Source organism: Diceros bicornis, chromosome X, assembly GCF_020826845.1.
Source record: "Diceros bicornis minor isolate mBicDic1 chromosome X, mDicBic1.mat.cur, whole genome shotgun sequence".
Lineage (NCBI taxonomy): Eukaryota > Metazoa > Chordata > Mammalia > Perissodactyla > Rhinocerotidae > Diceros > Diceros bicornis.
In genome coordinates, this window is record NC_080781.1 from 78308447 (window position 1) to 78326445 (window position 17999).

The 17999-nt window shown below is 36.0% G+C and overlaps 1 protein-coding gene across 4 annotated transcripts in view; it reads right to left on the reverse strand.

The window, feature by feature from the left end:
• Positions 1–1062: 1062 nt before the first annotated feature.
• Positions 1063–17999, reverse strand: part of CHM (CHM Rab escort protein) — a 165415-nt gene continuing 148478 nt past the window's right edge. For 2 of the 4 annotated variants that reach the window (XM_058536283.1, XM_058536282.1), the window contains 3 exons: positions 14437–14535; positions 8434–8594; positions 1063–2378 (listed from right to left, as the gene is read on the reverse strand). In XM_058536283.1, the coding sequence (XP_058392266.1) occupies positions 2187–2378; positions 8434–8594; positions 14437–14535 (452 nt within the window). In that variant the 3' untranslated portion in view covers positions 1063–2186. The other 2 variants (XM_058536284.1, XM_058536285.1) reach the window with 2 other exon arrangements.

The window sequence follows — 17999 nt, forward strand, 5'->3', positions numbered from 1 at the left end:
ATTTGTGACAACGTGGATGAACATTGAGGGTATAATGCAAAGTGAAATAAGTCAGAAGGAGAAGGTCAAATACCATATGATTTCCTTCATTAAGTAGTAGATAATAACAACAATAAACAAACACATAGGGACAGAGATTGGATTGGTGGTTACCAGAGGGGAAGGGGGGAGGGAGGAGGGTGAAAGGGATAATTCGGTACATGTGTGTGGTGATGGGTTGTAATTAGTATTTTGGTGGTGAACATGATGTAATCTATGCAGAAATAGAAGTATAATGATGTACACCTGAAATTTTTACAATGTTATAAACCAATGTTACTGCAATAAACAAAAAATAAAAAAAAAAAAAAGAAAGGTCTGAATCCATATAACAAAGTAGGTTTTAATGTGATTCTCCTGTCCCTGATTTGTATAATATTATAAAGGGGGAAGAAAGGGAAAGAGGGGACTAAAGAGATAGGGAAGGGGCTGTACAATGGGCAGAGGGGTTAGGAATAGCCTGAGAGGCTGGGAAGGTTTTCCTTTCATCTGGATTGAGCAGTATCTGCAAGGGTTTGGAAAGGTGAGGCAAGAGCTACATTCCTTGGTTCTTTCCATTTCCCATGAGTCTGTGGACTGACAGAGCTGGCTTCCTTTAAGATCTTCTCGGAAATCTGGAGAGGTCAGAGCCCAGCTGTAGCTAAAGTGTGTAAGAACTATGGGCTTTCCACTGTAGCCATGGCTCCCTGATGGGCAACATAGGCCAGACTGCGCGGCAACAGACTTTTTATGTACTTATTTATTGAAGTAAGTTATTAAGTCCAAACTATTGCTCAAAAAAAGTAAACCATCAGAGCTTGGCATTTGGAAAAATTTTAATACAGGCACTGTCACTGTAACTAGATTTGCTGCCTATGTACAGCTCTAACATTTTTACATTAAGTGCATATTAGGGTTTACCAACTGTCATCCTCTATTCAGAGTCCTTGGTGGTTTCAGGTTTACCTACCAGAAAAGGAATATGAAGAACTTACAGAGTGTTTTCTTTATTAAGATTCAAAACCACAGTTCTACATTTTATTCTGTTTACTAGTTTATAAGACTATAAAATATTAATTTAGGAAATAGATTTTTATTTTAAAAGCTTAATGCAATAAAAACAACTCCCCTGATATATTCTGTTGGGGGAGTTGATATCAAATAAGTATTTGCTGCATGAGATTTTTGATATTCACCCCCAAGTCAATGAGAAAATTCTGAAACAACTTTCCTTCCAGAAAAAGCATTCTAAAGGCGGCACTGCATTTATCTTTAAAATAACTGTCAGACAGTAGACAGGGTATTACTATTTCCACCTTACATATGGAGAAACTGAGGCCCAGAAATTAAACAATTTGCCTAATATCAGTAGCACAGCTAGGACTAAATTAGGTCCACAGACAATTAGGCTAGTGCTCCAGTTACTTGACTAGACAGAACTTCCAAATACTGATGAGCCTATCCAAATCTTTCTTTCCATTTCTTCAGTACTGAGCTCTCCTAGTGTGTAAATGATTCATATACAAATATCACTACTAACATTAAAAAACACTGAGTGGTGGACTCACGATTTGTAACAATGTCTACTTTAATATTAGCATTTTCAATACTTCTCAAGATAGAAAACAAAACAAACCTCTATTCCAAACATAGGCTCCTGCCTGCATCACGACAGTTTAATTTTTCTCAACTATATTTACATATGCTTTTATCATTTGTGTCATGATGCTCATACTCACAAAAAATATAATTCAAATAACCAAAGGAAATATATGAGCTGATTTGGAAGAGGTACCTTTCAAACAAAGATCCAAAGCGGCAAGCAAAAGCTGTCCTAATACCACAGAATTATTAACAATGCATAGGATCACTTTCATATCCATAGTTATATTCTTGGGAATCAATCCATTTATAATTTTTATCTGCTAATTCCACAGGTTTGGTATCTTAAAGCAGGCAAGTCAATGTGCTTTACAAGTGTTTTGTGTTCTTGGAATGTCCTCTTTAAGGAAAATTCCCTTTTTAATTTCTATGATGTGTTTCTCTTGGTAATTCTGCATGTCAACTGGCTGCTGCTTCCTAACATTTTTCAAGCAGTTCTTCCATCAAGAAGACTCTGAGGCCAGAAGGAATTTCCAAGGTGGGGTATCCAGTTTGGTGTATATCCGTTATTCAGAGGGCTCCTCTGGGTTTCCCAGGTTTGCGCTTTCCTTGGGAGTCTCTGAATTGGCCTCTGGTATGGCACTGGATTCTGAAGCCTCTGGTTGTACACTGTCTCCATCAAGGATAATGTCTTCAGGATTTGGTGGGGGTGGACAGAAGTCTTCATTGGGGCAGATTTGCTGGAAAAGTGTTTCAGCCTGGCCAGGGAAGAAAGGACACAATAGTTTTTGGACATCGTATGTGCCTTTTGGCACTATTAAAAAAATAAAGTATCAACCCTTAAAAATTTCTTTAAGTTATAGAACTTTATCCAGTTTATATGATCTTCTAAAAATCTGCTTTCAGAATTGCATGACTTTTCTCCTCCTACTTCTATACATGCATTCAGGTCCACCCTTCAAGTATATCAGTACTTGATCAGATTCTTTATAGTTGAGAATTTAAGGACATTCATTCTACATGTCAACAGAAATACAATTTCCCTTAATATTCTTTCTGTACAATTTAGCATATAATAATTTTAACAAGTCATTGTTCAAATCAAGAAAATTCTTCATTGTCTGCTCAACTATTTGCTTTTCTAGTATAATTTTCTCCCCCCCGGGGCTTTAAGAAGTATAGCAGTGTTCAAGATCATGGACTGAGTAGACAGCCATGTGCAAATGCTGGCTCTGTCACTTAACAGCAATGTGATTTGGCGAATGCTTACTCAACTTTTGAGCCTTGCTTGCCTTGTCTACAAAATGGCAGAGAGTAAGCCTCTGTATATGGTAGCTGTTATCATTGTTATTAATAATAACATAAGTTAAAATGTCAAGATTTAAGCTGAGCTTAGTTTAGCAGGGTAAAAGAATAAGAAAGTAAATGTGACCTTAATTAACAACAACAAATACACACACACACACACACACACACACGAAAGTAAATGTGGCAAGTAGCATTCTTATTCTATTCCAAACATATTGCTACTTTTATTTAGATGCATAAAGCTCATTGTTAGATAAGGGTCCCTGCCATGCTAGGGAGCTTACACTCTGTAGTGTTGGTAAAGAAAGTCATTAAAGGGTTTTAAGATTTATGCTTGTTTTAAAGACTATTAGCCTTCTGTACCACTTCAACCCTTCTTCCCGATGTACATACAGGGTCATCCATTAGGCCAGGAGTTGACAACTATGGCCCACAGGCCAAATCCAGCCTGCTGCCTGTTACTGTAAATAAAGTTTTATTAGAACACAGTCACTCTCATTCATTTATCTGTTGTCTATAGCTGCTTTTGCACTGCAATGGCAGAGTTGAATAGCTGCAATAGAGACCATAACGGCTGCAAAATCTAAATGATTCACCATCTGGCCACCTACAGTTAGTCGACTCCTGCATCAGGTGATTAAAACTGATATTCTTTGGGAATGGGTGGAGGGGTAGTAAACAGAAACTTTTGAGCTTTGATGTGGAGTTGAAAGAAGGGACAGGGAGAGAAAAACAGCTTCTTTCCCTCTTGAGTATAGTTCAAGGGTATATGTTTGGACATGCCATTTTATTATGGATATTTTGAAATTAAATATTTGAGAGGCCTGCTTTGCTTTCCACCCCAGGAACTCACCATACATCTTTGCTGGAGATACTTAGCCCCTAGAAGCAGGAGGACTGAGCTCAGACGGAGCCTCTACCTCCCACTTCAGTTCCTCTAATGGTCTTTTTGTCTTTTATCTCTACCTTGTTTGTCTGTAGAAGTTCTCCCTCCCCTTCACTCTCTGCATGCAATCAATCGCCAAATCCCGTCAGTTTTATCTCCTAGTTCTTGCCTCCATGTGCTCCTTCCCTACAGACATAGCCCAGGCATGCACCATCTTTCCCCTAGACAACTGCAACATCTCAGAACTGGACTGGTCACCTTGCCTCTTGGGTTCCCTATGTAATCCATCTCTATGCTGCCCTCAGAGCAGTCTCTGGAAAATGAAATTCTGTTTATGCCACCTTCTGGCTTAAAACTCTTCAATGATTCCTCATTTCTAACAGGATAAAAATTCAAGATCCCTACTACAGCATTCATAACCCATCAGGCCCACCTTGTCTGGTCTTCTCATCTTCTACTTTAACCCATCGCCACCTTTCAAACTTTTCGCTTCATTAATACCTGTTTATTTGTACTTTCTTAAACACACCATGATGTTTACAACCTGGGCTGATGCAGATGCTATAACACCTGGAATGTTTCGATTTGATTGTCTTCCATTTGGATGTCTTCCATTTGGATACTCATCTTTTATATCCTTCTTGTAAGGTTCTCTGACTCCTAGATAGAACTCATAGCTCCTCTGTATTACTTCTGGACTTTGGATATTATTCTGTTATTGCATATATTACACTGCATCGTCATTTGTTTACATGTTTTTCTCCTTTACTAGACAGTGCTTCCTCCAAGGATGACAACGACTGGGTTTTAGTCAATTCTGGATCTTTAGTGCCTGGCATAGAGTAGAATCTCAATATATATATTTTTAATGAATGGAAGAACTTTAAAAACTGTATATTGTACAAATTTTGAATATAAATATAATAATATTATTATTATCAATCCTAGTACTTTTACTTCAGTTCCTCTGTTGCCTTACACCTGGTCTCCCTTTTGCCACCTCCCTGTAGGATAGATTTTCCCCTGAAACCCAGTCCCTGTGGCCGGATCCCACTTGATCTGTTTCCATATATCCCTGTCATGAACAATCTGTCTGCTATGACTGCCAACCAACTGTAGGCTGCTGCACTACCCTTATCTGTGCTCTACCTGCTTGTGGAACTCCTACCTTCAGCACATCTGGCACTGGCCCTCGCTGATGTCAATTTCCTACAGCCAGACTCCAGCCTTTCCCAAGTCTCTCATCTCTCTAAATGCTGGAAACTTTTAGGGTCAACTGCCATGTTCCAGAAGGTTTACCTAATGCTTCTTGGTCTGTTGCAATTCATTTGTCAACTAAGCCCCAGTTCTGAGAGTTGTCATAAAGAGGCTAGTTCAGAGTAGTTAACTGTCAGTTTTTAATCCTCCCTGCCCTTTTTAAGCCAGAAGTTAGCTTATAGGGTAAAGAGTTTCATGTGGTTAAAAAAATTAAAAAGGGCTAATTATATTGTTACTTGGTTTCCTTATATTGGGAAGTACAGAGAGGACAAGCTGAGTTATTTAAGATATTCCTGTGTATTTAACATATATCTACACAAAAGTAAATATCTTACCAATCTAGCAGTTTAACGCATTTAGGATGCACCTGCATTAACAAGATGAATGGGGCAGAGCACACTAAATGAGTGTACAAGCACTGGAGTCCAACAGACTTGAGGTTAAATCTTGGCTCAAAAACTTACCAGCTATGGGACCTTTGGACAAGTTATTTAGCCCATTTGGGCCTTAGTTTCTTCATCTGTAAAATGGGGATGTCACTGATACTTGCCTCATAGGGTTGTTGTGAAGACCAAACAAGGTAATATATATGAAATGCTTAGGACAGTGTCTGGCACATAGAAATGCTCAGTGAATGGTAGCTTCAGAAAATATGACACCTAAAATTGCCCTCTCCCTCAACGCATGAGAAAGTGAATGATTCTGCAATATGTGAGCAACTTGATAGTGCATACGACCTATGAAGCTAGTCTTCAACTTATAGATTATGTACCAAAAGTCATAAGCAAATTGCTAATCTGTCCATAAAAACAGTCTAAATCGTGATTAAGTTGCCAGCCCAGCCCACATCAGCCAATTTAACCCATTTTATACCTGAAGTATAATACAAAGAGTACAGTACTATTTAACTATTCTTGCTCCCATGGTAGTGGCAGCCCCTAGGGGATGGGGGCTCCTGAAGGAGGAGTGAGCTATGAATGTCTTGAGAGTAGGGGACTACAGACCAGTCTGTTCATCAGTATGTGTGGGTAAATGAGACACTACCTGTATTAAGGAAAGAGACATTGTATGTCCGGTTCAGAGAAAAATTAAAGCAACATAAACTACTAAAACTAGCAAGTCACAGAAAGAATCACAACTCTCACTTAGGCTAGTATCATTGTGGTGATAATAGGGAAGGTCTTTGTGTGCTCCTGCACACAACTTTCACTTGTGAGTAGTAAACACAGATCACTTTATATTTTTAGTATGTCTCCAAATCATAAATAGTTCCAGATGAACACAAGGGAGACAGGTCTATGTTATTCAACATCTATACATTTACAGCTAAGAAAAGCAGATGCAAACTTGCTAATGTAAAATGAAGCATTTTTTTGTAAAAAAAGAAATCTGTAGGTGCTTATGTTTTCTACACAAGCAAAGCCTAGGTGATGTTCTAAGAGTTTTTATAGACAATTTGGAAAACTGAAGTCATCAGTTAGTGATTGGAATGAACACAGGATGATATACTGGAATCAGAACACAGTTTATTTGAATAAACTGGCTACTTGTAAATATTATTATTTTTGCCCTTTAAAGTAGGCATTATAATATTTCTCCCAAAACTGATGTGAGGTTAAAAGCTATATAACAAATTTAAAACTACTTGTATTTAATAGCATATAATAATTAGTACCAAAACCAGCATTATACTATTTTCTATTGTGATAACACTGTACTCCTGAAGTCTATCTTCTTGGGAAGCAAATTACCTAATGATAAAATGATCCTTTACATTACAACCTTCTAGCTTGCAGTTTATCACATTAGCACTTGTAAAATAAGTCCTTATTCAAAAGGCCTTCCATTTTGGTTAAAAAACATTAAAGTTCACTTAGGAATAAAAACGACCTAAGTTACCTGGCTGAAAACTTGTTGGCAATTTCTGCTTGGAAAAAAGTGGACCATCAAAGCAAAAATGAGTTGGTCATTTTAAGCCATAAATGTAGATCTTGAACCACCTTGGGTTCCTATTAAACGAATAGAATGAATGATGGATGAGAGATGGGGTTTCCTGCTTTTGTTTGTTCTTACTGGCTGAATATGATTATCCAAGATGACCATTAGACTCTAAAGATGAGAAACAGAGAATCTGGCAAAAACTGTAAATGTATGGGTCACGGCCTTGCTGCTATGACTAAAAATTAGATGAAAGGCTCAATGAGGCCAATTTGCTTCTATAAGATTCCTGCCACTAGTGGGAATGAAACTTCCATCTGTGGTCTTAAAACATGTTAAATTATCCATTTATTGATTCAATAGACAGATATGCCAACTATATCTGTGAAAAATTTAGACTTGTGCCTCAAAAAATGATATTTTCTGCTCTTCTCTTCCTGTCAGTGCAGAGAACTGTATTTGTATATGCATATGAATCTTTAGCTTAATGGAATCATAGTTCACTTTTGGCAGCTTGTGTCAGCCTGCCCTGTACCTCTTCAAAGCCCTGCCCAGGAGTGCTGTCACAAAATTCTACCTTGATTTAACATACTGGTCAGCAGCTATAATAGTAGCTCTTGGGACACTGGCTTGTGTCAAAACATTAAAGGAATAATGTTAACTGTGAAAAACTATAGGTTACATTTTCTTTTCCAAGATAAGAAAATACCTTAAAACCATTTAAAAATTACATTTTGGGAGCCGGTCCGGTGGTGTAGCAGTTAAGTTCAGGCATTCCGCTTCGGCGGCCCGGGGTTCACAAGTTCGGATCCCAGGTGCGGACCTACGCACCGCTTATAAAGCCATGCTGTGGCAATGTCTCTTATAAAGTAGAGGAAGATGGGCGCGGATGTTAGCCCAGGGCCAATCTTCCTCAGCAAAAAGAGGAGGATTGGCAACGGATGTTAGCTCAGGGCTAATCTTCCTCAAAAAAAAAAAAATTACATTTTGTATGCCTTACTAGGTACACTCCCTCTGAAATGACTCAGGTTAACAGAAAAACAGGTTTGTGTATTTCAAAATAATACACTGATAGGTCAACAGTTTAAATTATAAGCAATGTTTCTTTAGAATACTGGCATTATAAACTCATTTTTCTGAATATATATTTCTAACATTTTCCATCCATAGTCCCACAATGGAACTCATAAATGATCTCTTGTAATTCATCATTATATTCAAGAATGTGAAAATAACTGATACTTTATTTAAAGTAGCTTTGTTGTTCATAGAAAAAAGTTTAGCGGCAAATTGCAGAGATGGTATTAAATGAGAGAGATGCTTTTCTAGTCTCTTTTCCCATCTCCCAGAGGAAAAAACAATTCATCTTCTCTGCCACACCAACTTCTTCTTAACACAAAACCGAGAAACACCAACAGCCTTACCTGTTTGACTGCATTATCATTTCCTAAACCACAGTCTGGGCCAGAGCAGACATAAACGTTGGATGGTAAATCATTATAAGAGTTCCTGCTGATGTCTGAAGAATCTCTCATATTGAAGTAAAGAACCCACAGAAGTCTCGGCTTTTCAACTTCTTCATTTTCTAAATGTAGAGATAAATTTTACTTACATCTGAAGCACAATATATCTGTCAATTACTACAATATGTAGCCAATTATTAACAAAGCCATGACTATATATTGTAGTAAATCAGAGCTTTGTATGTAAACAACAGTAAATCTGTATCCACACACTCTAATACATGTGTATGATATTTCAAGCAATGATGCCTTTTCAACCTAAGCCAAGTTAGATTTTAAAAATTATTTGGATTATTAGTAAGTTACTTAGATTTAACTCCAATTGTGTTCCCTCGGATTTCTGCTCACCAGTATCAAAGTGCTTATGATCACATTCATCCTTAAATTATACCTATGAAGTGAAAAGATAAATTGATTTTCTTATGTTTCACATGGACAACCAACTTGAAAAATTATGTAGTAAGTCAATACTATAAACAGGATTATGAGATGTCCAGAATAGACAAATCTATAGAGAGGGGAAGTAGATTAGTGGTTACCTAGGGTCGGGGCAGGGGGGTGCAGAACTGGGGGTAAGTGGAGGATGACTGTCAATGGGTATGGGGTCTTTTGGGGGTTATGGAAATATTCTAAAATTAACTGTGGTTATGTTTGAACCATTCTGTGAATATACTAAAAAACATTGAATTTTATACTTTATTTATTTATTTATTTATTTATTTATCTATTTATTTTTTTGTGAGGAGGACCAGCCCTGAGCTAACATCCGATGCCAATCCTCCTCTTTTTTGCTGAGGAGGACTGGCCCTGGGCTAACATCCGTGCCCATCTTCCTCTACTTTATATGGGATGCCGCCACAGCATGGCTTGACAAGCGGTGCGTCAGTGTGTGCCCGGGATCCGAACCAGCGAACCCCAGACCGCCGCAGTGGAGCGCGTGCACTTATCCACTCGCACCACCAGGCCGGCCTCGAATTTTACACTTTAAATGAGTGAATTGTATGGTATGTGAATTATACCTCAATAAAGCTGTTATTAAAATAGTATATATAGGATTAAAACTTCGATATCCTAACTCACTAACACTTCGTCCTACTGGATTACAAAAGTAATGGCAATCAATGAATAAATAACAAAAATAAGGTTGTGAGACAGCAAGTTGTTTTGAGCACACATTCTCTCATCTAACAGCGAGCATCTATTATGCATGTCAGGCACTGGGCTAGCAGATGAAGCAGACTTAGTCCTTACTCTCCTGCTTTTTCATGTTCCCTGATACAGGGTCTAGCACACAACAGGTGCTCAACGAATAATTTCTGAATTGATTTTAATCCTGTTTTCAGGTATAATCAAAGTATGACGTGCTTATTAAAAGGTTGAACCTTATTAAACCTCAATAGCTAAAGCCTATTTCTAGCTATCTTAATAATTATTTCTCTGCCTCTCTTCCTTAGAAATGTTATAATTAAATTTTCTTTGGTTGAAAACAAAATATTGCTGTTAATATATTTATTGACTACAGTGTTTTCTTTAGCCTGAATTTGAACAAAAATTCAAATTCTCTATAATGATAATAATGGATGTGTATGAAGATTACCCAAGAATCTGAGGCATCTTGTGAATCATAAAGAAAATGCTAAAGGTATAATTATCTAGTTAATTAACACTTATTGTTAAATTGGTAATCATTGTAGAGAAATTCTCAGCTAATTGCAGTATTCAATCAACAAGAATGTCCCATTCCCTAATTCAGGATAAATAGGATTTTATTATATTTAATTATAATATCTCCACTACAAGAATTCCAAATATTTTATTTTTCTAGTTCATCCTGAATAATCTATAATTATTAGTGTGATAGAATGAAGAAAATCTGAATGGAAAAAGTGATCCCTTAAGATGTCCCTTTTCAATGCTAAGGTCTATGAGTCTAAGGTATTACTAACTTCATGTAAGCACACAATAGGTGGCAAAATCTATTTATTGACAAAATAAAGGAACATAAGGAACTCATATTTCACAGCTAAAACCATATGGCTTTTACTAAATTTATTGGTGAGTTTGGTTTCACTAAATCTTACAGGAAGATACTTAAACATACTGCTTATGATTTGTGACACCAGACTCCAGGAACATTGCAGAGAAGTGGGCTAAGGTCTGGAAGTCTTTTAATATTGCCCAGCCCATTTCTAAGCATATACTAAGAGAGCTTATCTTGTATTTCATGAAAGTTCCAGCTCAGAGGAGGGCTTTCACTCAATAAAAGTTGGGGAAAATGAATAATTCAATAGATTATAGGAAAGAAATTTCATAGAGGTTGAAGCTTTGAAAAGAAACCATGAGGAAGATGAAAAGTTGACATAGGCTGAAGATAAATGCTCCAGATACAAAGAAGTTACCAGGCTTTGACCTTAAAACTCTCAAAGAGATATATAATTGCTTCATCTTTCTTTGAGGTCAGCTTCAAGGCAGAGAGATGGGTAGAAAAATAACATGCAGTTGTGAAGTACACAATTGTCAAAAAAAAATATTAAAGTTACCGAGGTTTTGCTAGGAATACATTACTTGGCCAGAAGTAGAATTGGTTTTCTGTAATAGCTCATTTCATTTAATTAGTGCAAAGGACCAAACAAATAATAGGTAATTTAGAATGAGATCTTGGGCAAATTAAACTAGGGTAAGTACAAAATAAGGTAGGCAGAAGAAAATCAACAATGGCCACCAAATAAAAGCAATAAATGGTCTATAGTTGCATGCCGTGTTTAGGCAGAGAGTAAACTAAATTAGTTAACATAGCAGAGTAGCAGGAGACCAATAGAGTAGGAGACTGTCACAGTCATGACCTAGTCTGTATACAACAAATACATAAAGGAATGAAGGCATTTGACTTCTCAGCCCAACAACCACTTAACACTCTTACCAGCCACTGACTTCAAAATAACACCTATAAGGGGAATTTCTGTTTTTAGGCAGTGCTGCTTTTTTGAGACAGGAAATGAATGAGATGGAATGAGATAACTCCACATGCTGTGCACAACAGAGCGAAAAAGAGAAAGAAAATGGTGCAGTGATGATACTACATTGTAGACATTTCAAGATGTAGTACTAATGAAATTCTTGCTTCACTTTGTATTGAAAATCTCAATTTCTTGGGTAAAATAAGAAACCACTTAGGACAGCACTACCAGGGAGACTAGAACATACTGCTCACTCAGTGCTTTGAAGGATATTCTGGAGTCTGGAATAATTCATGCACATATGAATGGTGAACAATCACTAATTTTCTCACCCGCAGAATCAGGTTCACTAAGCATCAAGTATGTGAAATTTCTTTGGAGTAGGAAGTAGGAAAGGGTTTAGAGATCTTCGATATTCTTAAAGGAGCACGGGAGTTAGGGCCCTTGGAAGTATTAGTACAACTGCTTTTTTTTGTGTGTGTGAGGAAGATTGGCCCTGAGCTAACATCTGCCAATCTTCCTCTTTTTGCTGAGGAAGACTGGCCCTGGGCTAACATCCATGTCCATCTTCCTCCACTTTATATGGGACGCCGCCACAGCATGGCTTGACAAGCGGTGCGTCGGTGCGCGCCTGGGATCCGAACTGGTGAGCGTGCCCGGAGTTCCGAACTGGTGAACCCCAGGCCGCCGCAGTGGAGTGCACGCACTTAACCGCTTGCGCCACTGGGCCGGCCCCAGTACAACTGTTTCTTAAGACAGAGCAAACATCAAGAGCTCTGGCTGATACCTTAAACGCGAAAAAGTAAGTAAGAGGGAGAACAGAGGGAATATCTTCACAACCCTACTGAAATTTCTCAGACACATTAGCAAAGAAGTCCTGTATTTGAGAAGAGAACATTATCGTTTACAATAAATAACACTTCTTTGCAAGGTGACTAGGCTGACTTTCACAAAGGCTTATGAAACACAGCATTACACAAAACAGAACGTAGAACTCAAAAAGAAAAAGAAAATAAGCTCAAATGTTATTCCTTTGGCACACGTTTTAAAACAAAACATTTACAACGCTCTAAAGCGTAAGGTTTCATATTGTCAAATAATTAAAACATAATAATAAAAGTCATCAATCTGTGAAAATAGGGGCCTTTGCTACAGAGAAGAATGTGCTTTAATGTATTAAAAGTTCATATTGCTCATAAAGTTCCTTCTTCCTCATTTAGGCAGGAAAATGAATTGAGTTCTCTTCTCCAGGTGACTTTGCCTCTTTGACCTGCCATGGCCCAGTGCTCACTTTATCTGGTGATTCATTTTCAATAACTCCAACAGTATTTGTTCTGACATTTTAATTAAAATATGACCACTACCTCATCCTGATGATAAAAAGGCCTGTGTGTCAGTGAAAACTAGCTTTTCAGTGCCTCAGTGCACCTGAGGACCCCTCTGAGCACACAGTTCTTACTACAGAATTTCACTCGGGTTCTAAACAATACATCATTTCAAAATGGGATCTCTTTAACCATTAAGATGAATGTTTAAAAATCTAAAATGGCTAGGGAATGCTAAGTAATGAACATGTAATTTCTCTCAGCTTGATTTTTTAAAAAAGAAAATTAAATGCATTTAAAAAGTGAAGAGCAGTGATACAAGATTCAAATTTAGTATATTATTTGGACTATCACACAATAAAATTACAACAAAAAAATTATGAAAAACTTCAGAAATAAAGAAGGAATTCAGAGCTTTTATAAGGTAATTAAAGCCAAGGATAAAACTATGATTCCATACTAGGTTTAGGAATATTATCATGTACCATAACTTTGCAATCAAATTTTTAACAATAATCCAAACATTTATAGGAGACTTTCCAATGAAAAAAAATATGTAAATATGAAACAAATTAAATTCAAAATTGAAGTGAAGTAAATTTTTATATTGAAGGATTTTATACAGGCAGCTCAAGAAATAATTAATTATATTGATATTAGCTCCTGAGAAGAAAGCAGTTTGCTTTCTTATGTAAATATAAATGCCCCTCTATGCACTATCTCTGCATCAAGAAACGAATAAGACACAGAGGAGATGAACTAAAAGGAAATACAATATGTAGGAGTAAATAAACGGTTGCCTGAACAAATATAACATCCAAAGAAAATGAAGATATGTGAATCAATGAGGAAACCGGCCATGATTCAAGTGGACATGCAAATCTTATAATGAAAATCATCCTCACTTCATATAAATGGAGAAGATCCATCAGGCTATTTTTTTGATCATTTACATACAAAATACACTACAATTTGCTCCATTCACAGCTACAAGAGCTACCCTAAAATGTGGGGAGAAAAGTTTAAAAATTCACGCTTGAAAAGCATTTTTCCACCATGAATAAGTAGCATAGTGGCATATATATCTTGAGAGCTAAACATTTATCACATCACTAGCGTGCTATGCATTAAAAGACAATTATTAGTTAAGAAGGATTCTTATATTTGTCAATTAATATTTTAACTTTCTCTCAGTTGTACCAACTTTTTTTTCATAAATGAGGGTAACTTTTTCTGATAAAGGAATATATACTCTTTGTATACCTGTAAAATAAAGAAAACTGAAAGGAAAGAAAATAAAAATTGTCCATAATCCCACCGACATTGAGAGATTTCCTGGCAGCCTTTTTTCTCTGCATGTGAGTATGTACACATATAAATGTATATTTTTGCACTTAATTATATACATTATGTGAGATGTATATTTTTCCTTCACCATTATAAAGTGAATATTTTCCCATTTTTAGGAAGCGACTGTGGTCACCATCCTAGTAAAACACATAAGCATTGTTGCTGAATACATCACATTTCAGTTGAGGTTGCAGAAAACATCGTGAGATAATGAAGAAGAATAAAGTGGTTACATTACCTTTCCATCATGAATCACTGGTTATTGTTCTTACCTATCTCCATTTCGGTATATGGAGTAAACAATTTCTGCACAACTGGTTCTAAATCTTCTCTTGCTGTTTTAGAAGACGTACAAGTCAAATGAACCAAATCTGTTTAAAAAAATAATATTTTGAGTTCCTGCTTATCACAAATTTCACTATGTACTCATATTTAAGGCACTAAGCTGCTGCCATGGGGAACAGAGAGCTGAGCAAGTCATGGCTCCTGCCTTCAAGGTGTTTATAATCTAGTGATCGGGGGACATGAAAAACCATAACAATATGCTATGTGTATTAACTAATAACTAAGAGAGCACACTAAGACCCTAGAGGAAGTAGTAGTTTATGCTTCATTTTGTAAAACTAGCAGAGCAGAAAAGCTTTTTAGGAAGCCATTTATTCATAGAAAGAGCTTAAGTTATCCTTACAACATTCCCAAAGAGGGTGAATAAAGAATTGCTAAGTAAAATAATTTTGTAAAAAAGACTGAAAGTGTTTAAAAAAATAATAATAAAAGCAATACTTTAAAAAGTATTTATTTACCTAAGAGAACACACTTCATAATCTTTAGACAGAAGAATCCATTTATACAAACTTTACTGATAAGTTAACAACAAATCATCTATTCATTATAGGGTTTTCTAAAAAACCTTTTCGGGGAACACTGTTGGCTTAGTTTTAATCATACCCATACTTGAAAGTCCATAAAATGGCACAAGTTAAAACAGTCTATAATATTTTTAGGAGTTCCAAATCACTTTCCTTTTGCATTTACAGATTCATGGGGCCTGGACCTTGGAGAATGTTTGGGTTAGAGAATATCATCTACAAAAAAGATCCTTCACAGAAGTGAAATACTGTAGCCTAAGGCATTTAGAATTCCTACAGGCTTACACACAGAGGTAAAGGAAGGATGAAAAGTTCTACGTACTGAAAGAAAGGACTAAGGATCTTTAAATGGGAGAAATTCTCATGGTCCTGGAAAGGGCTTGGGTTGGGATAGAATAATGGCAGAAAGAATATATTAGAGAACAGAATAAGTACTGAGAAATTCCTTCCCCTAAAACACCAGTAGAAAAGTACACCCACTTCTTTTTTAAAAGTTTATTTCAGACTACTAGACATTATTTTTAAATCCCAGGAAGACAGTTCAAAATTTATCATGAAAGCCAAACATCAGAATAGGATTCTCATTATTAAAATTAATTCCACATTTAACTACTCTAAAATATAACTAAGCATAAACTGAGGGACTCTTAATAACCATGTGAGCTAAAATCAAATTTTGTAGTATTTTTTTTCCAGGTCCACCAAAGAAAGTGATATTCTAAGAAGGTTCCTGACTTATGTATGGCCTAATAAAAGATCTCCCTTATTTAAGCAATGTTTTTACGTGAATCTAACAATGATTTCCATTGGTTTTGTGATATTGTATAATGCATGATAATAATTATTTCAAAAGATATAATAACCTTCACAACAAAATTATTTCTAATTAACTTAAATTTTTAAAATACCATATAACTTTGGCGGGGAGGGAGTGTAAACTCCCTAGATAATTGGTGAATTAAACACAGTATATAACTACAAAGGCAGAAAGCCCTGATATAACACTCGAGAGAAACTGTCCTGCCTCTCATCCCACAGTCTCATAAAATGTTCATGCCAAAGTTCTCAGTTTTCCAGTTCTTTCCTATTCAATTAATGTATACTAGGGAAAAAGCAAATGAACATGAATATAAATAAAAAAGTATATTTTGAAAAATATCTTAACGGTAAACTACTGGTTCTGTTCAACAGCATATATAAAAGAAATATACTGGTGTAAGTATATCCTTGTTTCCTAACAATGTAACAAAGTTCAGGTCAAGGAGTGCTAGCAAAAATTGCTAGTAGTGAAGTCAGATTGCTATCTTGTACTTAATGAGTTTTATAGCAATTCTTAGAGAGAAAATTAAAGACATTCATAATCTGAATTCTAGCGTCTACACCTTGATTCTGCTAAGATGCTACATTATTAATTGACTTACAAATTTAAGGTATGAACAACTACTTTTTCTTCCTACACTTCCTGCTTTTCCTGTTACCTACATCACTTCCTTATCTAGGTGAATCTGAATTCATTGTTTCTCTTTAACTGAGACTGTTATTTTTCAAAATATTCAAATTATTTTCAAAATTGGTTTTAATCTTCATACCTCTTGTAAGGCCCTTACAAGGGCAAGGCTTAGAGTAGGTTTTTCTCTTCTTTGTCAAACATAACTTTCACTTCCAGTGGGTGTTCAATAAATATTTGTGGCTATAGATAATGTGCTTCCCTATCATAGGCAGACATTAAGTCCTCACAGGCTTAGATACATGTGTGTACACAAATATATGTATGCATACACATGCGTGGGGAAATTTTTAGTAGTTTCTTATATGAAATGTAGGAAATTATCTGACGGATCAGGATAGAGGTAAGGAAAGTATCAACGGATAATCCTCAAATTATTTAAATCTGCCTGAGAAATGCTCACAGACACTTTAAGATATAACATTCTCAAAAGAATTTAAAAGATTATCTAGAACTGACTGTACAGCTAACCAGCATGTGTCAGACACTATTCTAAGCACGTTAGAAGTATTGTTTCATTTCACCTGTGCGACAGCCAACTGTTATCCTCATTTTACAGGTGAGAAAACAGAGGAACAGTGGAGTTAAGCAGATTTCCCAAAGTCATGCAATTAGTAACAGGAAGATCTGGGACTCAGAGCTGGAATTCAAGCCCAAACGGTATGCCTCTCAAATGCCTGCTCTTAGTCACTAAATGATATTGTGTAGTAACTGTAATAACCTCCTGTAGAAGGCACAGCCAGTCACTGAAGGCAGCCTTCAAACTGGGATGTGTACAAAGATACAAGAGGACTTTTCACAAGGTATAATAACCATAAGGGAGTCATCGTCCAGATGCTCAACCCTGCCTCCTTCCACTTTATTAAGTAATGCATTTCAATAAATTTATTTTGTGTTTAATAATCCTTTATCAAAATTGTAATATATTTAGGATAGTTTAATTTTGCACAATTTTTATTACTTTTTATTAATTATCTTTTTAATTACTCAATCCAGAAGACATTTTAAAAAATACTTAGAAGCTTATTATCCTAGGAAATTAGAAAATAATTCTGTTTCTATTTATTTTTTTAAATGGGTGATAGTGGATATCAAATATCTCTGGTACTTAAATTCCATTGAATACATTTAAAGGAGTGATGGTAGAGTTTTACTATTACGTATCAATATTTATAATGTTAGAAACTATACTCTTGGCAGTTATTTGACTCTTATGATGAAAAATTGTATGTGTCAACTTATAAGTGTTCAAGGGGTACATAAGCAAAAAGTTTAAAGACCTTAAGGCATTAAGGTAATCACAAAACCAAACTTGTAGAACATGTTGTCACATTTCTACTAAAATTTAACTCTCTGTGTAAAATGCTTCTTTGCATTCTGTGACTTTGGTTCTTTTCCACAGAATTAACTTGCTCAATAAATGCTAAAAATGACCATAAATTAGATCAGATGGGGCAAG